The following is a 27829-nucleotide window of genomic DNA, read 5'->3' as shown; positions in this document are numbered from 1 at the left end:
CACTTGGAAGGAAGGAACCTGGCTTGGAACACAGAGCTAACAGTGTTAGGAATTGAGTCTCTACTGCCTTAAAGTAAGCAAGTCCCCAGAAGGTTAAAAATAAAATGTGTGTGTGTGTGTGTCTCAGTATATAATGTTTGTCTTAAAGTAACCTTTAGTAGGAGGAAGATGTGAAACAAAAAAGCTTTGGTCTCCGTGGGGTCCTTCTCCAGAAGTTCTCTGCTATGATGGAGGGTGCACAGTCCTGGCTTTTCTGATGGAATGGGGACAGTTATTTCCAACTTCGGTTTCCATTACCTGGAGAATGTGTACCCAGACCATGGCCTCAAGGAGGACAGGCACCAGCTCTGGCTTCTTCCATCATCACCGTAAGCGAGGTCGGCGTTGAGCGCCATGGATCTGCGCATGCCCGGCGCTCTTGCTCCTTCCTGCCACAAGCCACCCTGTGGGACCGAGTGAAGGACTGCAGCACACATGTTCATGTTAAAATGTGAATTTTAATTGTAAAAACTGTCTTCTGTAAATATAGTTATATCAACCTCTCTGCATACAATGTGGTTCAGATATATACACATACGATATACACAGATGTTATTTGTACCACAGAACAAAATCAATTCAAGAAACATTTACTCTTCGGGATGAACCCCAGCTCTCTTCAGGCCTTTAAAATGATCACCACTGAAGAGAGAGAACAACATACCCAGATGCAGTATATTCAGGGTGAGATCTATGAACTGTCTTACTAATTTCATACTATGAGGTAAATACTCAAAACAAAACCAGATTCCGTTTCTCTTATTGCTGTAACTCTTACACTGGGGTATTAATCGAAATAGGGGTTTGACATTTAAGGCGACAGGGAGACTACGCTGATCCTAACTTGGAAAAAACAGAACTTTTCCCAAGGCTTACAACTATTTCTTTTTCAAAAAAAGGTTTCTCTCTCAGACCTATAAAAAAATTTAGCCAACGAGCTTGGGATAAACAAAGGAGGTTAGTTTTGTTTCTCCTCTACTCTGTACCCCTAAAGTCTCCTACCCGGTCTGTTCAAAAGCTCAGAATCTACAGCTTTCCTCACTGGTCCTGGAGGGCTAGACTGAAACTCATTTCCTGATGCCGCCTTCAAAATTGTTTGAGACTTTTATCTTTGCTTGATTTGGCCAAAGGAAGGAGTTTTCACTCCAATGTCAAACTCAGTGACCTGTGTGTGGATTTTTCATTTTGCGGATCATCTCTGGCTAGTTCATAATACCCTACACCCCACCCCTGCATCCCCCAACTGTCCTTAGAAAGCAAAGTAGATGTACCATTAGTCTAAAGAGGCATTCCACAGCAAACAGAGGTAGTAATTCATACCTATGGTATGAATTGGTAGTTAAATAAATTTTCTGAATTTAGATCCTATTACCTCTAAAAGCCCACTATATGCTGAGCTTCTAGAATAAATGCTAAAGAGATGAAAGCATGACTTTACTTCTCCATCATCATTTCTCTATCTAGCTCTGAAAAAATCTTATTTCCTTTCTAAATGTGCAGTTTCACCAAATGGCCCTTGTGTTCCAGGCTCCACAAATGAGTCAAAGTGCCCGTTATAAAACTACCCCTGCCTCTCATCTCCCTCCGGCTAAGAGGCCTAGTAATCAGCATGATCACATTCACCCCCTTTCATACAAGGATCTTACTTAAGGTTGGTGAATGTGTGTCATCCTCCATCGGACTGTCAACTTTATCTCCTCAAGAGGCTGTCTGTTAGATTTCACAGGACAGCCCTTATTCACTCACCAAAACATTCAAATAACAAAACTCTTATGGGGTCTCAGCTGCTTCCAAATTGCAATACTGCCCGTTTCTTCTAGGATTATAGTTTTGAAATGTCCTTCCAACATCTGCATACTCAATTCATCACACAGTAATATCGATATAAAAATAAACTTCCATTTCTTATAAGAAAAACATGAACTAAATTCAGTTAGCCTTTTCCCGCAGCACTCTGTACCCCGGTAGCTCCGGGGAACAGAGGTATACTGGTAATACAAATGGAATATTAAAAATCCATGACTTGGGAATACAAGGAGCCCTGAACTCCTCTTCCCCTACCTGAATCACAAAAGGGCTTTTCTGAAATGAGAGCGGATGGACTGGCCTGCTGATATGAGCCCCAGGTCTGCAGGATCCTCACTGCAGGGCACTAAGTTCCAGCAGGAATGCAGGGAAAAGACCCGAGGACTGGCCCCTTCACAGAGTCTGAGCCCACCGGCCGGGAACCTGACGGGGAGATGAAAGCCCATGTGAGACACGCTAGTCCCCATGCTAACCCTGCCTGTTTGAGAACCGTCATCACAGCAAAGCACGTTCACTGTCGTCTTTTATTCAGCAGCGCCCTCCCCCTCCTCTAACCTCTGCACGTACGATCCGTCCTGGGAGTGGAGAAAGCACCTCAATTCATTCCCTGGGCTCTGCAGTTTCATTTAAAACAAAACAAAACCAAACCAACAGTCCCTGAGGTCCCCGCCTCTTCCTAGATGGTTGCTGTACTGCCGTTAAAAGGTTCACTCATCACTGCCCTTTACAAAAGGTTCCCCAAAGGCCTCGGTTTAAAGGTGAATAACCTTATCTTTTTATTGCATTTGAAGGGCTTTCAGTGTATCAAGACAAATAGCAAGTTCATCCTCAAAACCACCAGAATGAAAAACAGTGATTCAGCTATGATTTCATTTATCTTTATCTTCTAGCTAAAATATCTTAAGTAGTTACACTGATAAATGAATCTTCACACGTGGTATTGAGAATTATCTACACCCTGTGCTATACTTAAATTTCCCATCTTGATTTTCGCGTGGGACAAAACAAGGTAAGTTATAAATGCAAATTCCTATGCTAAATTATTTCTATCGATATATCAATGAGTTTAGCTTCCCTTCTTCAGCCAAACGGCAGACATGATGCCAGGATGAACGATGGCTCTGGGAGACGAATGCCTGCTGATCCGCAGCAATCGTAACTCACTGAGGACCGTGCACGCGCTTCCATTAACAGGGATCTACGCCAGGCCTGAGGAGTGCTTCATGCTTAGCAGAAGCCAAAGCTAATTCTAAACTATTATTTGGCCCATACTTTTTGGTCTGGTGAAAGGTAAGTCCTACCATTTCTGACTCCTGAGGAGTCCTAATCCAGAGGACAACTGGACATCGTCCCAAAGGCTGAATGGTACCATCAGCCCAGCCTGCACAAGTGAAAAATCCATTTTACCAGAACTCTGTCGTATCTTACAGACAGCAACAAACCCCAAGCCTGGATTCTAGGTCCCACGAGGACTCTCGCCACCGAGAATTTCCTCTAACTTGACTGAGGGATGGCCTGGCAGCCCCTGTGTCTCAGGTCAGCAGTGTTTCCAAGTTAGGACGTCGCTCACAGCTTGGCGTTAGATCAGGCTTAAAGTTCCCCAGCGGGACCAAGCCAGCTGGCGCCGTGGGGAGGGAGGGAGGTGGTCCAAGAGTCTAGAGGGACAGAAGGCCACCACCAGTCAGTGTACCCGAGGCTCCCAACCTGTTCCAGAAGGTCACAGTAATAAGAGTAAGCCCTGTCCCTACGGAGGACAGGGAACAGGGACATTCTCCAAAGCTTCCAAACAAAAGCAGGGGGTTCCTCAGAAAGTATTTCCACAGTGACACAAAAGCAGGTCTGTGTGGCTTCTAGCTTCTGCCGTCCCTGGGCAGGGAGTCTTGCCTGGTACCTCACCAACGAATTCCCCGTTCAGAGACCTGGCAGCAAGTGACGCTGTGGGTGCTGCTCACCTGAGAGGGCAGGGAGAAGGCGGGAGCCTTCAAACGGTGACCTCTGACCTCGGAAGCAAGAGGCTCCACATCTGCATTCTTGGGGGACGACAGACAGTGCCGAGGGTAACCACAGGGCAACAGCGCGCTGGCCGGCCCAGCAGAGGGCGCTGCACTAGAGTCCTGCCCCCCCCCCCCCCCCAGGAAGCTGACAATGCAGGGAAGAACCAATTCTTGGGTTTCCTCTTCAAGGTCAGCAGAGCCCAGCGTGCATATGACCTCAGAGTGGCACTGCCTCATGGGTGCACCCCTCCCAGGACTACCCCCAGCCCAGACCTGTGCGTGAGCATCGGCGGGGGGGACACACAGAGATGCCAGATGGACAGCTGCCTAGGACGGCAGGGAGCTAAAAGGAGCACAGAAGCCTGGGCCCACCATTCAAAGGGAAATACAGGAATCTCATCTTCATCCTGCTACCTTTACATCAGCACGTCTGAGCTTGGAGTTACGATACCACAGAAACAAAAGCGTTCACACGCAGAAGGCCTCTGGAGCGCAAGTGCTTAAAAAGAGTATTCTCCCAACAAATGCCCCAGTTGCACAGAAAAAGGGTCTGCCTGTGTCCCCCACGAGAATCTGACCTTCCCTTTTTACGCCCACCCCTACTTCTGACCACCCACCCCCAACTTAGAAAGCCTTGAACCTTCGGATACCACTAAAAGTATAAAAGTAACCATAACCTGACCCAAGTTAGAAAGGCCACTTCTCCAGGGGCAAGAGGAGACAGTCACCCTTCCAGGAAAAAGGCAGTAAAGCTTCAGCTTCTAAACACAGATTCTTTTTTTTCTTTTGTAAACATATGTATTACTGAAATGAAGGCTAAACCCACAGAGGAGAAAAATGTATTGTACAGTTTACAATTCAATGCCCAAACTTATTTATATACTTACATAAAAGATGCTACCTTGATTAATCAATGTCTGTTTGCATTTCCACACGTGAATTTCTTTAGTCTTGAATTCCATGTCAAGGAGCTACAGTGAAAATATTTTTAAATAAAGCAATAAGCCCTATAAAGCTAGTCTCGAGATAAGACATGTGATCCATCTATTTGGAAGTTATTTCTCTCTGCTGGGTGCATTTCCCTGGCTGGAACTTGGTCCCAGACACGGATATACCGACGGCTATTCCAATAACGGAGCCAGGCAGGAATGGTGAAGGGCAAAAAGTTATTTGTCACCAACAATCCAGGATCCCAAGTCAAAATCCTAAACAGCTCCAAAAGACCTAAACGCTACTCCAGGAGCCAGCTTCTCTGGCTAACAAACCGTGGCTGTCTCACCTAAGCTGGCATCCACGGAGCGCCCCAGCCAAAGAGAACAGGCAGGGCCGACAGGTGCTGTCCCAGGTCAGAACGCTCCAGAGCAAAGCAGAGGAGCTCATCGCTCACACTCAGGCTTCCCAACTACCTTCCTGGGTGGAGGGGCTGCCACGTTTGCTCTCCAACAAACCTGTACACCTCTGGTCCCAATTACTTAGCTCGACAAATGTCGTCTCTGCTAAAGAGACGTCTGTTTACGAGGGCTCCAAACTGGTACGCACGTTGTTAACGTCGGCCCGAAGGAATCTGCCAGCCCGTCCCAAGAGGAGGGGATTCAGAGAAAAAGGACTATTAACGTGGAGTGGCCACCGTTAACTTACTCAGAGAAAGGTTTCAAGGCTTCATTCTACGATTTTGGTTCTCAGGTGACTGAGAAGCAACCTCTCCCTGTCATCTGTCCTTAGAGAAGCTCATACTTGGTGACAGAAATATCCTTTGTCCCTCTTTGAAGTCTCTTACCTACGTGAACAGAGAAAACACAGATTTACTCTGATAAACAGGAAAAGGGATTTGATCCCAAGACTAGACTCCCAGAACTGATTAAAATAACCTTGAAAAGCCACCAGGTCTAGCTTCTGCTTCAGGCAGGTGGACATCCAGCGCCACACTGGACAGACAGTTGTCTTATTCTTGATATGTCAAGCGACAAAGACCAGACAGACTTTCTCAACAGTCCAGCCCCACGTTTCCAGAGCTCGGCCCGCTCCTGGTGATACACGGTCTTCGCCCCATCTCCTCAAGTCCCTCAACAAGGCAATGACAGAATCTGCTCTGATAACCCCTAAGACCAAACCGGCGGCAGCTCTGAAGGCGGGAGCTTTCAACAACCTACAAAACCAAGGTGCTCTCATCTTACCTCTTGGGAGGAAGGGAAGGAAGGAGATGCAGAAGTTACATTTGTTGGAAGTATAAACAGTATTCCTTTGTGTCAACTTAATTAAAAATCAGGCCATCTGGAGCCTGGGTGAACGCATCCTTCCTATGGGCAACAGGGGTTGTCAATGACCAACATGACATCGATGCCGTAGGCCTCCAGCAGGTCCATAAGAAAGCTCCGGTCTCCTTGGGGGTCTAGACCCATGCCCCGGGCATGCTCAGCTGTCAGAGTTTTGTCTTGACTGGCGGACACCTCCAGCAAAGTCTGAAATATCCGATTGTTTTGCTCTAGGAAAAACCTGCATTCACAAGACAAGACGTGGGAAAGGGAGGGCAGAAAAGACACGAAAGCTCACCAAGTAAGCCACACGTGGGGAACCAAAACTACACTACTTTGCTTGATATACTTTTAAATGGTTTCAAAACTCAGACATATCTTTTAAAAGAAGAAAACAGGATAAAAGTTAAACAGTTATTCAAGTGCCGCTAGGGTCAGCAAAGAACTGGCTTAATTAACCATGGTACGATGAGCAAAATCTCTAAGCAACCGATGGCCTGACTGCCAAAAATTTATTTTCCTGTTGAGAGGGAGGTCACTAGGGGTTTACACACAGCTGTAGAGAGAGGCCCCCATAAACTCTGTTCCTCTCTTTCTGCTTAGTCATAAAGGGAAGAGAAGGACAGAAAACAAAACCAAAAAAACTGATAATGCAGTTCTGAGGTCAAGACTTAATGTGAGAAAGTGAAATTCACCTTCAAAGCCCTGGATGGGTAATTAGAGCCGGCAGCAGGAGGGGAGCCTTCCTAGAGGCAGAGAAGGGCTGTGAACGGGCTCTCCAGGCCCTGAGGCACCCACGCAGAAAAGGTGGAGCTCAGAGGCGCTGGGGCAGGCACCGGGCAACCTGAAGCCAGCCGTGCTGGAGCGGGCAGTGAAGGAGGAAGGGGAGTCAGCCTGGAGGTACCGCTATCTCCCCAGCTCACCACCATCTGTACGCAGCTGTGTTCTCTCGATTGCTTTTTTTGTTTTAATTATGCACAGAGCATGATTTGACTGTCACGAACTTACAGTACTGTGTGAACATTATGAACTGTAGTCAGAAAAGGCATTAACTGTCTAGACTCTTCAGCTGTGTTCCATAGAGCAGGGTGCCTAGTGCCCAAAGCAGCTCTGGGCGCTCTGGAATTTCAGATTCAATAGACCGTGTCAAGTCCTTGATGAGACTGCTGGTTCTCTGCTCAGTTCCCAGATACTTTTACAGCTAAACAGCATGTATGCATTAGGAAGTACACTTTATTAGAATCAAAGTACCGCACCTTTGTTGAATTATCAAAGCCTGTATCAAAGCCAGAAACAGTTCTGACTGCAAGTGCTATTTGCCGCCCCCATCCCAGGAGGCGGGGTAGGAAGACCAAGCCGGAAGCTGGGAAAAGCGTTTCTGGTTCAATGACAATTCTGTTCTTATCACTGAGCGCTGTTTCACACAGCTGCTTATGAATGAGATCAATGCTACTAGGTATAAAGGCCGCGGCTTCCACCCTGACCACCAACAGCTCTGAAGGAAAGAAACGTCCTTCGATTCAAGAGTTAAGTTTCTGATTACCCCATAATACTCAGGACAAGGAACTGCTCTATTCAAAGGAAGCAATGGAATGAGAAGTCCCTGCATCCGGAGGGACACACAGAGCTCCTATGCAGCGGACATCTGGATGTAAATGCCCAACAGGAAGAAAACTGCGGGGCCTCCCATTTTCCCTTAATAACCTTCCCCTGCTGCTTTAACTTTTCTGGGTCCCCCTAACAGCATTTGGGGGCTCAGGCTGACGTGTGTGGAGCCCAGCTCTAAGTGCCCTTGGTGGCAATAAAGGGCATCCTTGGGCTGCAGCAGAGAACAGGGGAGGGATCCAGGCTAAAGCCGTTAGTGCTAAGGGACCCACGGGGAGGCCCACGACCGCTGCCTGGGCCGACTTACAAGACAAAGAGGTCCTCTTCACAAGGGTTATAATCTTCTTCTACCTCCTGGGAATACAACAGCATCTGCCTGTCGGGGAGGAGACGACCGTCAGCCTCTGGTGCAGCTACCAGGACCCCAGCAACGGGCTAGGTCACCGGCCGGGCATCTGCACGGGCCACCGCCTCTCAGGAAGGAGGCTGATGCAGAGCGACACGCGCACCCCGGCCCCCGTCCAAAGGCAGGGAGAGCAGCAGCAGCAGGGACAGACGGGGCCTGGAGCCCAGCGCTGGCTCTGCCCGTGTGTAAGCCCACTCAAGGGACCACCTTTCCTAACCGTCGTAACACGGGGATGAGCTGACGAGGCCGCTTATTTCGCCACTGATACCAACACGCTTCCTCGGGCCTCGCAGATCGCAGAGGCCGCCAGAAGGGAGTCACCCCACACGTGCCTGCCGCCCGCCAGTATATGCTGGGAGCCTCCTCCACGCCGGCTCCCGGCAGAGGGGCAGAAACGTGCCCAGAGGGAAGGGGCGGCCGGCGGCTTGACGGGAGCCCCATCCCCACCCCCACCCCGGCTGTCCCAACGAGGGCGGCAGCGCAGCGCCGGGCTCTCGGGTACCTCTGCTCGTTGAGCCGCCGGTACTTCTCCCGGTCGGCGCTGTTGATCTTCAGCAGCGGCTGCAGGCGGGCGTGGTGCGTCTTCACGTTCTGGTTGTCTACGTAGACGTCGTACAGCTCTCGCTTCTCCTCAAAAATCTTCTCGGTGGTGCCTGCGGGAGCCGGGGTTCAGGCGGCAGGAGCCCGGAGGACGGCCCTACGGGGACCAGCCCGACACTGCCGGGAAGGGGGGCCCCGGGCGACCCCGCCAGGGACGCGCGGGCAGGATGGGGCGGGCCCCGTACTCACAGGCCACGTAGGACACCTCTACCTCCAGGCTCTCGATGTCGGCCACGTTGACATAGAAGAAGGGCTTGGACTCGGGAACGGCCTCCCCGATGCCAGGCAGGGAGACGCTGGCCAGGCAGCAGCAGCAGTACACTGCGGGCACAGTGGAGGTGAGGCCGCCCGCGCCCCTCCGGCCCCTCCCTCGCGGAGCCGCCAGCTCCAGCAAGGAGCTCAAACCCAACGGCCACGTTTCAGTCTTCATCCCACGAGGTCCTGCTTAGCATTTGGCGCCGGTGGCCCTCTCCCTCCTCAGACCTCCCGCCCACCGCGACCCCCGCATCTCCTGGTGCCCTCCCCTCTTCTGACTGCACGCCGACACCCCGTCTCTGCCTTCCGCCTTCACTGGCTCACCCCCCGGGCCTGCATCTTACACGCTGGCACGTCCCTCCTCACTCACATTCTCCCCAAATGACGGCACCCACCCCCCGGCTATCAGCCCGGCCTCCGTGCCACCCCCAGGTCGGCCTCTCCGGCCCAGCCTGTCCCCCAAGGTCCTGACCCGACTGTAGCAGGGCCTAGAGTACCGCCCGAGAAGGCCTCAGAGCAGCACACGCTCGTCACGTCCAAGGTAACTCTGTCACACGGGCCCCCACCTGCTCCTCCTCGGTCCCCCGCCTGGTGGCCTCACCGACCTCAGCATCCCAGATTCTTCCTCCGTTACCTCACGCACCATCAGAACCTTACAACCCAGACGCCAGACTTTGTCAGGTTTCTCTCTTAAACATACCAAGCATCCATCCTGTCCGCTTTAATCCAGACCCTTCTCCCTCACCGGACTACTGACGTGTTACCCGATCCGTCTTCCATGCCGCCAGAGTCCACATTCTACAATACTAATCCAACCATGTCACTCCCAGGCTTAAAACCCCTGAGGCCCTGATGTGGCTCAACCCCTTCCGGCCCTGGTCAACACTGGAAAGACTGGGGCAGTTTCTGTCGCAGAGAACTTGGGAAGAGTCCCTGACTTTGGCTTCTAGTTACCTCTATAGCATACGACGCCCACTGGAGGGGGAGAAAATATCAAAATGCGCTTTCGAAGTAAGGCGAATTTCCAAAGGATGAGGATCTGTTCCCCAAAGAACTTAATAAACTGAGACATGCAGCCAGCTGGGTGTGTGATCTGAAAAAATTAAAAGGGGGTGGGAGGGGAATCGCTTGTTAGAAATATTGCAAAAAATATTCAATACAGGTGTGTGCTAACCACCCCTTCCCCTGCCAACACCGACAACAAAAACACAAAGTACCACCAAACAGATTCAATAAGGGACGGTTACTTCCACGTAAAATGGTATTTTTCACTTTGAAAGTCTTATCTCTAAACTAGAGGTCCATCATTCAACAGCTCCCCTGATGCACCGAAGCGCGCGTTTCGGGATCAGTAAACTACTTTACCCGGGGGAAGCGGCGCAGAGGAAGCAAAGCCGGACGTAACTTCTGAGAGTCTCTCCGAGGTGGCGGACACCTCAGTGAGCATGTTCAGCTCCCAAGACGACTTGAGCACCGGAAGAAGAGGATGCGCCGACGGTCCCGGCTGAGACCCCAAACGTACAGGGACCCGGCTCCCGTGCGAGGTGGCGTGTGGGCGCAGATGACAGGCTACCCCCACGGGGCTCCCTGACACAAGGCCCTGCACCTGAGCCCACCCCCGCCTCCTCTCGGTGCTGGGTGCGAGGACCCTCAACCCTGAGGGTCGCCTCCCGGGACCCTGCCGCCAAGGCACATCCCGGGGTCAAGAGCTCGAGCTCTGACCCAGGGAAAGCTGGGGGCCAGTCCTGCTCTGCCCTCTACTCACAGGGAAGCCTCGGGAAAGCCAGCCAACATTTCGGGCTCTCTTTCCCCATCTGTAAAAAAGGGAGACCACTGTCACATCCTTCATCTGGCTAGAAGGACCGCTGGAGAAAAACCGTGTGGAACCCTTAGCATGCGGGAAGAGCCACATGCGGCAGCCACGACTGTCGCCGACGAGACATGGGGCTTCAAGCCGGGTGCTTCGTGAGCCTTCTGGAAGGTCACTTTCATGCTAACGCGTCAGAAGTGATACTGCTCTTCACGCGTTCGGGGTGCAGGTGAGAGCGCTTCTGGAGGCGGGTGCCGCCGGCACCGAGGCCGCGCGCCGGGTGTGACACCCGGCAGCCCTCTGGGGCACCCGCCACCCGAGCCCCGGGGCGGCCGCTGCGCTCCGCCAGCGCCCCTCCTTCGGACCGCCCGGGAGAGGGCTTCCCTCCCCGAGGCACCACCCCGCGCCTGCGCAAGGGCTGCCCCCCAGCGGCCCCGCCTGCCCCCCGCCACTCCTCTGCCGCCGCGTCCCAGCTCTCCACGGCTGCCCTCCGCCTCCACTCACACCGTCTCGTGAAATCCTCGCATCCTCTGCTTCCCTCCCTTCTCCTGCCTCTTCCGCCTCAGCCCGCCAGCCAGCCAGACCAGAGGCAAAGCCCCTCAGGTTCTTCTCGGCGCCCACTGCTTCTCCTCACGCCCTAAACGCGTGCTTCTCCTGCACGAAGGCCTGGCAGGGTTTTGTCCCAATGCGTCCTGGGCCCTAGAATCCTGGGGTAAACCAGCAGTCCTCAATTCTGCCTGTACTTATTTATTCATTCATTCATGGACACGTGTGCCTTCTGGCAAGAAGCATTTCCCACGTGCTCGCTTTGTGCCCTGAGCTAAGCAGTCTGGCTCCCACAATGAACAGAAGGCCAGGCCCTGCCCTGGCACAGTTTACAGGCTGGCGGCAGAGGCGGGTGCACAAGCCCTTAAAGGCCAGGCTGATGCGAGCCGCGATCTGCGGGGTGGCGGGGGCGCGGCGGCGACACTGCAGGAGGGCGTGCGGAGGCCTGCAGGTACGAGAAGCAGCCCCTCCTGGGCACGGCGAGGGCCCCTCCTCACTTCGGAGAGAGGCGGCCCCGCAGGCTGTGCCTCGACCCCTCTCCGGCCCAGCGGCCCAGCGCCACTGACATCTCTCCTGCTTTCACTCCAAGCCATTTCCCTTCTCGTGGCCTTGGAGCTGCTTCTCTTGACTTGCACAGTTCCCACCTCTGTTTTCCCTCTGCGCTTTCATGCCAGGTACGCTCTCCTCTTCCTGTTCCTTCTCCATTGCTGGCAGGCCCCTCGGGGTTCACGCTTCGTCCCTCACCTTTCACCTGTATCCCCCTAGGAAATTCATCTGCTCCTGGGGCTCACTACCCCCATTTCTGTCTCTCTCCCACCTTCCCATTTCCCTGGGGGAACATTTACCAGCCACTGTTGGGCCTCTCAGAGAGACTGCGATCCTGCCTTCCTCTCACTTTCCAGGTTTGTTTTTTTTTTTCTCCTCTGCAACAGTCTTAAATCTGACCTCTACTTTATAAGCTTATTTAAAATGTTTATGTATGTGTCCACTTTGTAAAAAATTCACCAAACTGTATACTTAAAATTTCTTAACACGTTGCAGGTGCACAGTGCTAGCGGTCTGAGCGCCAGCTGTGCGGGGCCCCTCCTCCAGCTCCTGCGGTTTTGATAACGTCACTTTTCCCTCTTCGTTACTCCAGACCCGGGAGCACGTGGCAGGCAGCCTCCAAACCCCCAGGGACGTCCCCACCTATTGGTGTTTACGTCCTTATGCAACCCCCTCTTCCTCTTGAGGAACTTGCTTTCAACCACGAGAATACGGCAACATTGCAGCACGGTGACTTCCACAGTTAGGTACAAAGGGTTATGACTTCCATCTCGCCAACAATGTTTTTCACTTGTTGGCTTTGACGAAGCAAGCTATCATGTTGGAGAGACCCACTGGGGGCAACAAATAGTCCGCAAGGCACTCAGTCCAACAGCCCTCAAGGAACTCCATCCTCCCAACAACGCCGTGAGCTCAGAAGTGGATATTTCCCCAGTCAAGCCTTCAGATAAGACCCCAACCTTGACTGCAATCTCATGAGAGACCATGAAGCAGAGGACCCAGCTAAGCCATGCCTGGATCCCTGACTCACAGAAACAAATATGTACTGTTTTAAACCATTAATTTGGGGGCAATTTGTGATGCAGCAACAGATAACTAAGATAGGGTGGTAGCCACTGTCTGTATTTTTAGTGTTTAGGTTATCTTGTTACCTTTCTGTGCCTTTGCTTTTCCAATTCCTGTATTACCAGTGCCCTGTATTGAATTAGTTTGAAATATCTGACATAGTTTGTGTTTTCCTAACAAGACCCTAACTGGTACTTATTCAGGTTCAAATTCCATGGTCTAGTATTTAAGATTCTCTACAATCTGATTCCAACCTATGTTTCCAATCCTTTCTCTCCTGGCCAGCTGACACTGAAATTCAATCTCAGTCAAACTGTTCTGCTCACATCCCATGAACTTGCCCTGTGCTTTCTCACACCCACGACCTCACAAAGGCAGTGGGGTGGGGTAAGGAGTGCACACTGGCCTTGACATCAGGCGTGTGTTTACGTGTGGGCTCTATCTCCTACTAGCTATAAGGCCTTAACCAAGTCACTGAACCTTTATACGCCTCAACTGGTTTATCTGTAAATCCACTTTAAAGAGTGCTGCAACAGGTACTGATAAACAGCCGGCAGAATGTCTGACTCACAGAAGGTGCTGACGAAGTGATCGACCATGGTCCCGACTGTTGCTCATGCCTTCCCTGAGTCTGGAATTAGCTCCCCTCACTTTCCCCCGGCCAAATACTTCAAGGACCAACTCCTCTTCCAAGATGCCTTCCCAGAGTTCTCTAGAACTCATGGCATAATTTCTCTACCAGGGAGCCTCAAATTTCCACTGAAATATCTTGTGACCGCCTGTAGGGGACGGGAGATCGGAAGGAGGAAGAGGAGGGGGGAGGAGGGGGGATGGGGAAAAAGGAGGAGGAGGAGGCGTGATCTTTGTACCCTCCCAATGCCTAACACTTGGCTGGGTGTTTTGTTACTGGTAAATAAACGTATTCTAGTATTTACAAAGTACTTCAGAAAAAAAAATACACAGTAAAGGAATACCAAAACTACTCTAACTAAGAAATATCTTAACTGCTCTCAAACTCTTCATCTTTAGCTCAAATGTCTGCCTTTAAACTACCTGAAGCAATCACTAGAACCAGGTCCACCTCATCCCCCCTGGAGTCCACCCCAGCTGGCTTATCAATACGGCTTTGCACCATGATTATACAAGTATTAGAAAGCATATTAGTTTAAGATAACTTGCCTCATGTTTTAAAAGAATCAAATGCTTAGGTTACAATCCTGTTCTATCAAAAGCAGACGTTGGGCATTAGCCCAAGACACAATTTCCTTATTCATTAAAACAATAATCCACAACCGCTGTCCCCAGACCTAAGTCCGGGGCTGTGTGAGCGCTTGGCTGACCTACCTTCATCTCGGGGTACATGTATCGGTGGATGGAAGGCAGCCAGTAGACAGGGGGCAGGCTGCCACCTCTCCCCGGACTGGTGTGGAGCATCCCCTTCTTGTCCTCGTAGAATGCGGCCAGATGAGAGTAATGTCCCGGTGTCTCCAGCTGGTGTCTGCACGACACACACGCACAGTGAGAAGGGCTCTTTCCACAGACCTGCTACTCACTCCCTGGCCCCAGGGGAAGTAATACTTTGGTGGGGGAGGGGAGGGCAAAGGCCTGGATAAGCTGAAAGACCCCCTTCTTGAGGTCGCCTAGAACGCCTCCTTTGGTGTTACAGAAGCTCCTTACGAAAAACTCTTAACAGGCTCTTGAAACTCCCCTACAGTGCTGTGGAGGCAATCTCCTCCTCCTGGGAAAGAGGAGGAATTAACAGACTGTAACTAATGTCTATCGTTCTCGAGCAAAGGATGCTTCCCAGAGAAGGGGTAATTTGGAAGAGCACAAGTTCCCTGCTTGAAAGCTGCTCTCTGTTTAGAAAGCATGCTCCTGTTCTTGCTTTGCTGATACAAAAGAATAAGACGAAGAGTACCCCTCAATGTCTCAAATAACGGAAAACAATTATTGGATGTCACGAAGGACTTATAATTTTTCCACCAAGTAATAAAGTAATAAAACGCTCAGAATCTCTTTTTTCCCCCACCCTAGCCTGCTCGGGTGGCAGAGACTTGGCTGTGGGTAGTTCTGTCAACTGACCCCCAAATCAAGAAAGCAACATTGAGGCCCTGGAGCATCTAGACAATGGAGAATCCAATCCTGTCTTCAGGTCAAGCACAGGAGGACCGTGGGTACCATACTGCACTGTGATTACTGACAGCCCAATGGGTTGAATTTTAAATGAGGCCATAATCCAGTATCAACTGGTGTCTTTATGAAAAGGGGGAATTTGGATACACACACACACACACACACACACACACACACACACACACGAACACCATGTGAAAATGAACGCAGAGATCAGAGTGATGCATCTACAAGCCAAGGAAGAGCAAAGACTGCAGAAGATAGGAGAGAGGCAATGAACAGATTCTCTCTCAGAGCCCTGGGGAGAAACCAAGCCTGCTGACACCTTGATTTTAGACTTCTAGCCTCCAGAACTGTAAGATAATACATTTCTGTTGTTCTCAGTCACCTAGTTTTTGGTACTTTGGTAGAGCAGCGTTAGGAAACTAATACAGTGAGAAAAAAAAGGCACTAAAACCTTTTTAGTCCATTTAAATTTCTTTAGAATCCTCTAATTTCCATTCTCTAACACTGAAAAAGAATCAAAATATAGCTTTACTGAGCAAGGGGAGGCATCGCTAATTACGGTTGGCCCTGGTACAATGATGTCTGAAAGGCAATGATGCCCCCAACCTGTCATTGCCGGCTTCCTCCAAACACTGACACAAACTCAGATTCAAGATTTGCACAATCCAACTGGTACCCAGCTGCTCCCCAAACACCTCCGCTCCGGAGGGACATACAGCTCCTCATGTTCAAGGCTACGGCTGCTACTTCTTCCCTGTGAGATCGTGGTCAAGCTACTGAGCTTTTCAAAATCTGCTTTTTTTCCCCTCCTTAAAAACAGATACTAGTAACACCGCGATATCATTTTGAGGTGTAAATGGAGTTAAGCAGAAAATGGGCCTCATACATCTCAGCCCCTCAAAGAACACTAGGTTCCTTCCTCCCTAGCACATGGGGCAGAGTCTAGCCAGATGCACAGGGAGGGCTCAGAAACAGTGGGTAAATGGGGACGATTCAGGCCTAAGAGAACTTCGAGCAAATTTACATTTTTTTAAAAAATTAATTAATTTATTTATTTTTGGCTGCACTGGGTCTTCGTTGCTGCGCGCGAGCTTTTTCTAGTTGCAGCGAGCGGGGGCTACTCTTCGTTGCGGTGCATGGGCTTCTCATTGCGGTGGCTTCTCTTGTTGCGGAGCACGGGCTCTAGGCACACGGGCTTCAGTAGTTGTGGCTCGTGGTCTCTAGAGTGCAGGCTCAGTAGTTGTGGCGCAGGGGCTTAGTTGCTCCATAGCATGTGGGATCTTCCCAGACCAGGGCTCGAACCCGTGTCCCCTGCATTGGCAGGCGGGTCCTTAACCACTGCGCCACCAGGGGAGTCCCAAATTTACATTTTTAAAAAGAAAGAAAAAATCATCAAGTACACTCAAAAAAAGACTGCAAAAATAAACTCTCCTCTGAGTGATGGCTCTCTAATTTGGGGGCTCCTATACATTTTGTTTTAAGCTTTGCAAAAGGAGGCAGTCGTGTGATGTAATAACAAATGACCTTGGGGGTAAGCAAATATGTGCTTATAATCATTTCTTTCACTCTTACAAACTTTCACACGCTAGATGGGAAATCCATGGGGGCTAAGCTGTCTCTGACAGACTTCAGACACCCTTCAGGGATGTGTCAAAGGGATAAAAGCTTGATTACTACAAAATAACACATAGACAATTAAGTTCAAAGGTGTTTTCATTAGGACCTAATTTCCTTAAAAAGAACCGTGGGAAGCATTTTATTGTATTTCTAATACTATGTTTTGGCTACTATTTTCTAGGTTCCTTGTTGATTTGCCTCTGAATTAACTGTCTTACCTGTTTGACTACATTAAACTCTATACTTGAACCAAGATTCTAAAGAAAAGCTCACTATTAAGTTAGGGTCTCTTACACAAAAAGCTAGTTTCAGGATCCTGTCCTCTGATAGCCTATACCACTGGCTGATGGGACAGAACAAGGCAATCATATGGAATAAAGAACACGAACACAGACATAAATATAAATTAGTAGTTCCCGGATAAATGTTAAATAACCGTTTTATGAAAGCCTCAAATTTTAAACACTATATAGATTTTGCAATAAACAAGATTGATTATCAAAGTGTAACACCAAGATAAACCCAAAGGTACTGAAGCAAGGCTGAGAGTGTTGGAAGATAAGCTGAGCTTCAAAGATGATTCAGGAGGAGGCCTTCCTGGTGATCTTATCTACACAGATACGTGGATTAAGGAACACAGCCCAAGTATCTGTGGAAACTGCCCAAGAGACGTGACATGTAAAAATGAGAGAGTAACCAGCACAATATGCGCTACTGACCTGAAGCCACGGGCTCTGGGCCAGACCAAGGATTCCCCTGAAAGACCAGAGACACTGGGGTGCTACGTAAGCCCACAGCCCCTTCACTGATACAACATAAGCTATGTGTCCACGCTGATGCCCACTGCAACTAACCCTCCCTTCCCCACCACACCAGGCAATAATGCACCCACTGTAAGTATCAGAGATGCCTCCGTACAGCGATGACACTTCATCACCCCTGTGTACTCATTACTGCTCTGCACCAGTCTGTCTTCTGGCCTTGCAAGTACAGAAGAACAGGCATTCCCACTTGCTGCTGGTGCAGGTACAACACGGTACCACCTTTCTGAAGGGTCGCCTGAAGTTTGTATCCAACTGTACCCTGTATGTACCCTGCAACCCAACGATTCCATTTCTAGGAACGAGGCCTAAAGATCTGTATATGGATATGAACAATCATTTACCCAGAAGGATACTCTCACGTTCATGGTGGTGAAAAATAAGAAACCGCCTAAAAGCCCAATAACAGTGAAACAACTGAATAAACTGTAATTCGTCTATATACTGAGATGTTATGAAAGCACCAAAATGACGATGAGGGCTATGATTATTCATGATCATTGAAAGGCTAACGTACCTTTCAGTTAGAAAATTTAGATACTGAATGACCTCAACATTCTTTTTTATTAAATTAATGTGTATGTACGTTTATACATGGTAAAAAGACCAGAAGGATATAAATGTGAACCCCAGATATGTCTGGCTAGTGGGATTACATTCTTTTTTTCCCATTAGCCTTTGTCCATTTTTCAGTTTTCTGCAATAACTCTATGTTAATTTTATATTTAGTCTTTTTAAACTTTCCAATATGGAAAATTTCAAACATAAACAAAAAGTAGAAAGAAGAGAATAATAGACCCCATTATCCACCACTTAGTTTCAACAATATTTTATCAATATGGTTACATCTATACCCTATCGCCCCCCCACCCACCGCTCTTTTTCCTGAAATGTCATAAAACAAATCCTTTATAACATTTTACCCATAAATGTCAGTATACATCTCTAACTAATAAAGTCTATTTAAAAAATAACATAAGCACCACGGCATTATCCTGCCTAACAAAATAATGTGCCTTAATCCAAACGAATATCCAGCCCACTTTCAAATTATACCAACTGTCCCTGAAATGTTATTTTACAGTAGGTTGTTTGAATCATGATCTAATAAGCAAGGTCAAAAATGTGGTTTAAAATTAATCCTTTAAAATTATATAGTAGTTCTCCAATATCTTCTGATTAATAAGAAATAGTCATAGAAAAGACTCTCTAACTAGGGAGATATCAAAGCCAAGAGTTATGGATGAAATATTAACAAATAACGTTAGGATATCATAAGAAAGAATAAATATAAAACATGGATTCAGTGTTTTCAAAAATCAAGTCTAGTTAATTTATATCAAAGTCATTGCTGCAGTCAAGTATCACCCCTGCCTAGACCTGGGCTTACATCACTACGCTTCTTTCTATTCCTCATACCTTCTCATGCAAGCCCTTCTCTCATGTTATCCTGAGCCCCCTTTAATCACCAAACTGCACAACCATCCTAGCTATGACTCAAAATCTAGAAGCCATAGGAATATTATCGAACTCAAGGAAGAAAAACATCTGCATGACAAAAAGTAATGTTAAAAGACAAATGACAAAGTGGAAAAAATATCACAAAGAACAAATCTCCCTATTACACAAAGAACTCCTAGAAATTAATAATAAAAAACCAATGATCAAAATATAATGTAGCAAAGGCTCGGAACAGCTCACAGAAGAGGAAAAATAAATGACTCAAACGTGTATGAAGGTGCTCGTCCTCACTCCTAAGAAAAATGTGGATTAAAATTATACTCATGGGGCTTCCCTGGTGGCGCAGTGGTTGGGAATCCACCTGCCAATGCAGGGGACACGGGTTCGTGCCCCGGTCCGGGAAGATCCCACATGCCGTGGAGCGGCTGGGCCCGTGAGCCGTGGCCGCTGAGCCTGCGCGTCCGGGGCCTGCGCTCCGCAATGGGAGAGGCCACAACAGTGAGAGGCCCGCGAACCGGAAAAAAAAAAAGAAGAAAAAAAAAAAATTATACTCATGGACCGTGTTTTACCAATCAGAATGCCAGAAATCCACAAGTTGTATTTTTGTGTGGGCGATGCTGGGAGGAAACAGCATTCTCCTGCATCACTGCTGGGCATGTAAGATGGTACAATCTCTATGTAAAGCAACTTGACAATATCTATTAAAATTACAAACACATACGCTCTTTGAATCACCAATTTCACTTCTAGGAATTTAATGTACACATATACTACTCACGTGTGAAACTATACTTGCTCATAGGTATTCAGTGCAGCCTCATAACAGCAAAAGATTGGAAACAACCAAATGTCTATCAGTAAGCGACTTGATAAAGCAAGCACGGTTCTTTTACACAGCGCACGTAATACGACTGTGAGAAACAATGAAGAAGCTCTCCATGTACTAATATGAGAAGATCTCCCAGATATATTGTCGAATGAAAAAGGCAAGGTGCAAACAACATGTATATAACATGCTACCTTTTGTATGAAAGAGGGAAAGTAAGAGTATACATTTATATTTGTATATACACATACACAAACTTTGGAAAGATACATGGGAAATCAGCAGTGATGACTGGGATTACTGGATGGATATGGGAACTGGGTGAAGACTTCATTTTATGCCAGGGGTTGAGGCTGCCACTCTCTTCTTCCCTTAGTAACAGAACCTTCCAAAATTTAGCTGGTCACATGGCCACCCAGTTAAGGACACCATTTTCTAGACTGTCTTGCTGCTAGGTGTGGCTAGAAACTAAGAATAAGTCAATGAAATGTGGGCAGAAGCGATGTGTTCAATTTCTGGGATTCCTGTGTGTTTCCCCTTCCTGCAAGACCTAGTAATGGTGAATCAACTTTTACCATGTGGGTGAGGACAACACTCTAGCAGATGGCAGGATACAAAACAGAAAGACTTGGGTCCCAGAAATGACCCAGTGGAACAAAGCCATCTACCACACTGGACTACTTCCCTGACTCTGGGATTGTCATGCTAGAAAAGCTGTACTTCTACCTTGTTTGAGTCACTGTATTTTGGGTTTCTCTGTTATAAGCAACTTAGCCTGGATTTGAGCTAAAGCAGAAAATGATATTTAGGAATGATTTATCATAGTATCAAAACCCACATTGTAGCATTGGCTTAGTAGCTAGAAAGGGAAGATCACTAAAAAAAAACACAAACACACAAAAAACTTTGCTAGAACTTCAATAACTTGGAAGACAGGCCTTGTATCATCTGAACTTGTAACTTTAAGGGAAGCAGTGAGAAACAGAGCCCTGATAGCTCCCGATGTTTTTAGTTTTTAGTAGTTTTCATCTTACTACTACAACAGCAAGATGAAAATAAGCAAGACTTGGTCAGTTTGCAAGCAGAAATGGTGGGATATACAGCATAAGGGTGTACATTCTGAGTTCTGCAATATAAATTGAGACTTGAAATATTTGGGACCCCATGGGACTGAAAAAAACAATTCCTCTGTACCCAAAAGGCAGGAGATACCCTAGAGAAATGGAAATAAAAACAAAAATAAACAAATGGGACCTAATGAAACTTAAAAGCTTTTGCACAGCAAAGGAAACTATAAACAAGACAAAAAGACAACCCTCAGAATGGGATAAAATATTTGCAAATGAAGCACCTGACAAGGAATTAATCTCCAAAATATATAAGCAGCTCATGTAGCTCAATATCAAAAACACAAACACCCCAATCCAAAAATGGGCAGAACACCTAAATAGACATTTCTCCAAAGAAGATATACGGATTACCAACAAACACATGAGAAGATGCTCAACATCACTAATTATTAGAGAAATGCAAATCAAATCCACAATGAGGTATCACCTCACACCAGTCAGAATGGCCATTGTCAAAAAATATACAAACAACAAATGCTGGAGAGGGTGTGGAGAAAAGGGAACCCTCTTGCACTGTTGGTGGGAATGTAAATTGATACAGCCACTATGGAGAACAGTATGGAGGTTCCTTAAAAAACTAAAAATAGAACTACCATATGACCCAGCAATCCCACTACTGGGCATATACCCTGAGAAAACCGTAATTCAAAAAGAGTCATGTACCACAGTGTTCACTGCAGCTCTATTTACAGTAACCAGGACATAGAAGCAACCTAAGTGTCCATGGACAGATAGATGAATGGATAAAGAAGATGTGGCAAGTATATACAATGGAATATTGCTCAGCCATAAAAATAAACGAAATTGAGTTATTTGTAGTGAGGTGGATGGACCTAGAGTCTGTCACACAGAGTGAAGTCAGAAAAACAAATACCGTATGCTAACACATATGTATGGAATCTAAAAAAAAAAAAAAAAAAAAAAAAAAAGGTTCTGAAGAACCTAGTGGCAGGACAGGAATAAAGACACAGACGTAGAGAATGGACTTGAGGACACGGGGGGGAGGGGGAAGGGTAAGCTGGGATGAAGTGAGAGAGTGGCATGGACATATATACACTACCAACTGTAAAATAGATAGCTAGTGGGAAGCAGCTGCATAGCACAGGGAGAGCAGCTCGGTGCTTTGTGACCACCTAGAGGCATGGGATAGGGAGGGTGGGAGGGAGACGAAAGAGCGAGGAGATATGGGGATATATGTGTATGTATAGTTGATTTACCTTGTTATACAGCAGAAACTAACACACCATGGTGAAGCAATTATCCTCCAATAAAGATGTTAAAAAAGGGAAAAAAAAAAAAGCAGGAGATAAGAATTTCTCTCAAAGCCTCTAAGAAACTCTCCCAGACACGGGAGTCTGCTCATTTATAAAGCCCAGATTTAGGCTACAGTCTCAAGGTAGTTGCCATTAAAACCAGGGAAAGACAGATAGGCCCAGAACAGTGATCAGAAACTAGGCCACCATCTACTGACTTAAAAACCAAGACCCAGAGGAGATCGTTGGCAGTGGATATTTTTACATGAAATTGAGTGGAAGCAAACAGACCAAGACGCCTTTTCAGTTTTTGAGGGATCTGTATTGTCACATTCTTGTCTACGGCCATAACACCCTGAAATTGCCGGATCTCATCTGTATCGTCATGTTCTTGGCCTATATAAGCCGCTGACTTCTCAACCCTTAAAGAAATCACTAGACTCCCAAATCCACACCAGCAGGAAACATGTTCCAAAGCCATGCAGCTTTCTCCAACGTTCACCAATGCCTGCTTCAAAAGTGGTTATGGCACAAAATGGATAAAGGACCCCCAGAAGGCAAAGCCAGAAGCCATGGAGGAAAACGGCCAAGGACACCGCAGCGAGCAGAACCAAGGTGTAGCCAGGAGCACAGAGCTCTGTGAGGACAAGGGGTCTTTGCCATCGCTGCTCGGCAGCATTTCATTATTATTATGGATTAACGACTGCTCATATTATTTCTCATTCTTCTTTTTCAAATGGGAGCTTGTATTGTGTTCCTTTTCTACTTCTACATTGCAATTGTGAGGTGGGAATGGAGGACGGGACTGTTCTTTTTTTTTTTTTTAATGACACGTCACGGGCTTCCCTGGAGGCGCAGTGGTTGGGAGTCCGCCTGCCGATGCAGGGGACGCGGGTTCGTGCCCTGGTCCGGGAAGATCCCACATGCCGCGGAGCGGCTGGGCCCGTGAGCCATGGCCGCTGAGCCTGCGCATCCGGAGCCTGTGCTCCGCAACGGGAGAGGCCACGACAGTGAGAGGCCCGCGTACCGCAAAAAAATAATAATAAAATAAAATGACATGTTACTTTAAATTTTTTATTTATTGATTTTTGGCTGTGTTGGGTCTTCGTTTCTGTGCAAGGGCTTTTCTCTAGTTGCAACGAGCGGGGGCCACTCTTCACCGCGGTGCGCGGGCCTCTCACTGTCATGGCCTCTCTTGTTGCGGAGCACAGGCTCAATAGTTGTGGCTCAAGGGCCCAGTTGCTCCGTGGCATGTGGGATCATCCCAGACCAGGGCTTGAACCCATGTCCCCTGCATTGGCAGGCAGACTCTCAACCACTGCGCCACCAGGGAAGCCCGTGACTTCTTTCATAGCTTTCCAGGATAAGAGAACCATGTCCTGACTGCCTCAAGTCACACAGAAACCCTGGATTTTAGACTAGAAACATTAACCAGATGAGACTCTATGATGTCTCGGGGTGGGAGGAATGTCCTCTATGTGTGGGAAGAGGAGTACACACGGATACCCAGGTCGCCAGGGGGGCAAACTGAAGCAGAGGCTACTGACATTTCCTCCAAATCCATTCTTCTCTTCTTCCTGTTTGCAACAGGAGCCCCCGAATTTTAACTGGTCACAAGGTCACCCAGCTAGAGACCACCTTTCCCAGTGTCCTTTGCTGTCAGGTGTGTCTTTGTGATTGAGGACTTGACAATGGGATTTGAGAAGTGATGTATGCCACTTCCGGGTCCTTCATTCCTCCCTACGGGCTGGGATGCAGACACACCAGTGGTGAGCAGCTTCAAACGGGTGAGAAGAACATCTTAGAACACAAAATCACTCTTAGGATACGGCAGAATAATAAGAGAAGCAGCGGGGGCCCTGAGTTGTGAGACAGCAGGCTGCTCACCCGGACCACCCTCCTACTTCTAGAACATTACATGGGGAGGAATCTTCTGTCTTATTTGAGCCACTGTGTTTGGGGGCCTCCGTTATCACCATTTAGCCAGGACTCGAATATAATACCTCCTTATAATTTTTGGCTTTTGAACCACGAGAATGTATTGCCTCCTTGGGAAATTAATTTTTCAAAAGCAGTAATAATTTTTTTAAGTGTCAAGGGAAAAAACCATAAAAATGGTTTTTTTTAAAATTCCATGTTACTTCTGAGACACAAAACTGAGGAAATATTTCAGATACAGAAAAATATGTATCACAGCTCCAAAATGTAGAGGAGCAGTTAAAACAATTACAAGCATGCTAACTGCTTAACCATAGGGAATAATCGAGTAAACTAACGGGACAGCTCTAGCACTACAGAGCTATTAAAATAATCATCAAAATGAAAAATATGGAGGACAATGGGGAGAAAACATATACATAACTGGTGTTCCTGAAGAAGAAGGGAAAATGCAGAGGAAAAGTTGAGTGTTTTATTGTAGAAAAAAAGGTTCCTGAAATTAAAAATAAATGTCATATCTATAGATAAAAGGGGACAAACTATCCCAGAAAAAAACTGTTCAGAAACATCACAGATAAAGAATCTATAGGGATCTAGACAAAAGAGACTTCTCTGAAACAACCAATATCAGAATATTGCTGTGCAATATTTATAGCATCCTGAGAGGAAGAAAGAAAAGATTTAAGGATCTTATACCCAGCCAAGAGTAAAGGTAAAAGACCAATTATCAAGCAGCAAGACTTCAGAGAAGACAGCACCCATGATCTTTTCATGAAAACAAAAGAAACAAAAGATGTTTGATGGCAAAATCTAACCAACCAAGAAATATATCACGGGCTCTGGAACGTAGCAAGCCACAGTTAAGCCCTGGATGTGGTTGTAAACATATAACTGAGACTTTAGAATCATGGGAATTGGGATTACAGAACTAAATGTAATAAATCTCACAGTACATGAAAGTTGAGAAGTAAAGTCGGGGAGGGGTTCTGGGAAGAAGTATAAGATACCTGACTGTCTACAACTAAAACACAACCTAAAAACGCCAATGACACCTATACAAAGATTTGTGCACTTTATTATATATATGTTATTTCTCAATAAGAATGACACTGTATCTTCATGCTTTGCAGTCTTTTTTAACTCTGAAGGAACATTCCAAGAAATAACATATCTTACTGTGAAAAAAATATTAAAGTTTGACAATTCCTTCAGTTTCACTTACTCTTTTTCTCTGATATATACAAATAAGTTAAATATATTTCAAACTAGCCTATTTGATAAAATTAAATCTTCATAAAATATTAATCCTATTTTTGTAAAATTATGTCTATTTTAGAATGGCATTCGATGAATACTGATAATGGATATCTCACTGGGTGTTAAGATTTGGAAGAATTGTTAAAATTCATTTGTACGTTCACATGAATTTTTCAATAATAAACATTTTTTTCCCACAAGCAATTTCATATTCTTTCAAAGATGATGATCAAGATAGATTATATCAAAAATTAAAATAACAATAACTTTTAAACACATATGATATAAAAGTATGTATGTCGTATGGTGCCAAGTATGTATATATTATTTTAAAGTACACACACACGGGACTTCCCTGGTGGCACAGTGGTTAAGACTCCACACTCCCAATGCAGGGGGCCCGGGTTCGATCCCAGGCCAGGGAACTAGATCCCACATGCATGCCGCAACAAACAGTTCACATGCCACAACTAAGAAGCCCGCCTGCCACAACTAAGACCTGACACAACCAAATAAATAAATAAATATTTTAAAATAAATAAATAAGGTACACACACAGGCATACCAGAAGAGAGGCAAATGTGCTAAAATTTTAACAGTGCTTCAGGGCTTAGGGGTAGATTTTCCCTTCAGAATCTGAAATAAAATTAGGTTACTCACATGATGAAAAAAATATGAATTAATAGTTTTGCAGCTTCTGTTAAAAATTCCCTTCCTATTAACCCCAATGATAATCATTACCTCCAATAATAAATGATTAGGCTTAAAAAAAAGTTGAGAGTCTATTTGCCTGGGGCAAGGAGATAATTATTGTGGTTTAAGGTAAGCAAAGATCACGTCAATGTCAACAAATTAGTTCAACAAAATTGATGACAATACTAATATAAGCTGAAAGCAAAATCTGCCCCAGCTTTCATTCGAGGATGAAGAATCATGTATGCAGGACGCTGGTGGAAACACGAAGACCACCACCCGAGGCGTGAGACACAGCCATGGATGTTCTTGGTGAGGCACCTGCTGTTCTGACGGACGGCCTTTACCCCCAAGGGCTCATCACAGCACACCAACTGGCAGAGCCCTGCTGCCTCTGCCCTCCCTGCACCCCACCCCGTATGTAAGCCACATACCGAACTTGGTTCTCCAGGAAGTGCATGTACCGGTACAGCAGGGTGTAGGACGGAGAGAGGATGCCCACGGATTTCATCCGGGCGCCACGCTCCAGCTCGCTTTCCACAGGCATGTTGGCGAAGCAGGCCAGGCCAAAGAAGGGCCCCTTTCGGAAGTAGCTAAAATAGACCCAATGTGTAGCGTGGCTCAAAATCAGAGAGCGAAATTTCATTTTTCTTTGTGTTTTGTCTTTGAGATGCAGTTGCGAACAAAAGACATAACTGTGTCCAGGGCTCTACATGAGAAAACTCAGCCTGAGGAAAACCTTTTTTAGAATCTCAGGGGGGCTATCAGCCCAATCAAGCCCCTCAACCTCACAGATGGGACAACCGAGGCTCAGAGAAACTGTGGAACTCGCCAAGGGTCATCCCGCTGGAGCCAGGACTCGATCTCTGCAAAGCCTGCTGCTGAGCCGCCCAAGACCCTGGATACAGCCTTTCTCCTCCTGCATAACAACAGACCTGATGGGGGGGGGGGACCTCTGTTTTATTAGCATAAACTGTGTTGATTCTCTCCTCGCTTCCTGAGTCTCTGATATTTTAAATAGAACATTTGACCAGAGCTGTCACTTTGTTTCCTTCCCCTTTCTCACACTTATGTCTGTCATGGTTTCAGTCCAATGAGAAGATGAAAGCTACTCCATCACCCTTACATTCTCTCAATTTGCTCCTCACAAGAATCTTAATTACACAGGACCACAAACTGGCCTTACTTAAAGCTGGAATTTCAAGTTTTAGCACATACGTGTCTTAAGTTAACCCAAATGCAACCGAAACTCTACTCCTTTATTAAAGCCAAACCCAAGCGAGGCCCAATCATTTCTTAGGAAAGGAGAGAACCTCTATGGCAGGAGTTCTTAACATTTTTGGATCATGAAACTCATCGAGAACCTAATGAAAACCTGGGAACTTCTTGCTAGAAAACTAATATAAATACACAAACCAGTATACATTTTCCGGGCATTTACACACACTTCCTGAAAATGCCCTGCTGGGAGCCCTTATTCTCTGGGCGAAAGCACAGAGAGGAAATGGTACAGAGAAGACTTGCAATCAGCAGTACTTACATGAAATCAGACTGAATTTTATGGGACCCACTGGCCATAGACTTGAACTCAACACCTTCAAGGTCAATATCTTGAGGTAAGCACCATTCCACCATGTTTCCTGTGGGGAAGAAGGGAGGATACAAGTTTAAAAGAGACAAAATCAGGGCTTCCCTGGTGGCGCAGTGGTTGAGAGTCCGCCTGCCGATGCAGGGGACACGGGTTCATGCCCTGGTCCGGGAAGATCCCAC

At 46.9% G+C, this 27829-nt stretch overlaps 1 protein-coding gene across 2 annotated transcripts in view; it reads right to left on the bottom strand.

Moving 5' to 3' along the window:
* Positions 1-187: 187 nt before the first annotated feature.
* DENND11 (DENN domain containing 11) overlaps positions 188-27829 on the bottom strand; it is a 56287-nt gene continuing 28645 nt past the window's right edge. Inside the window, exons 2-11 of one of the 2 annotated variants that reach the window (XM_067041975.1) lie at positions 27600-27699; positions 26494-26652; positions 14269-14422; positions 9912-10050; positions 8892-9023; positions 8605-8755; positions 8004-8072; positions 4727-6332; positions 2101-3500; positions 188-463 (exon numbers count right to left, since the gene is read on the bottom strand). In XM_067041975.1, coding sequence (XP_066898076.1) covers positions 6137-6332; positions 8004-8072; positions 8605-8755; positions 8892-9023; positions 9912-10050; positions 14269-14422; positions 26494-26652; positions 27600-27699 — 1100 coding nt within the window. In that variant the 3' untranslated portion in view covers positions 188-463; positions 2101-3500; positions 4727-6136. The other variant, XM_059073493.2, reaches the window with a different exon arrangement.

The sequence above is a fragment of the Kogia breviceps genome, chromosome 9, assembly GCF_026419965.1.
Source record: "Kogia breviceps isolate mKogBre1 chromosome 9, mKogBre1 haplotype 1, whole genome shotgun sequence".
NCBI classification, from domain to species: Eukaryota; Metazoa; Chordata; class Mammalia; order Artiodactyla; family Physeteridae; genus Kogia; species Kogia breviceps.
Note: the sequence above shows the minus strand (reverse complement) of the source record. Positions and strands in the feature narration are given on the sequence as shown.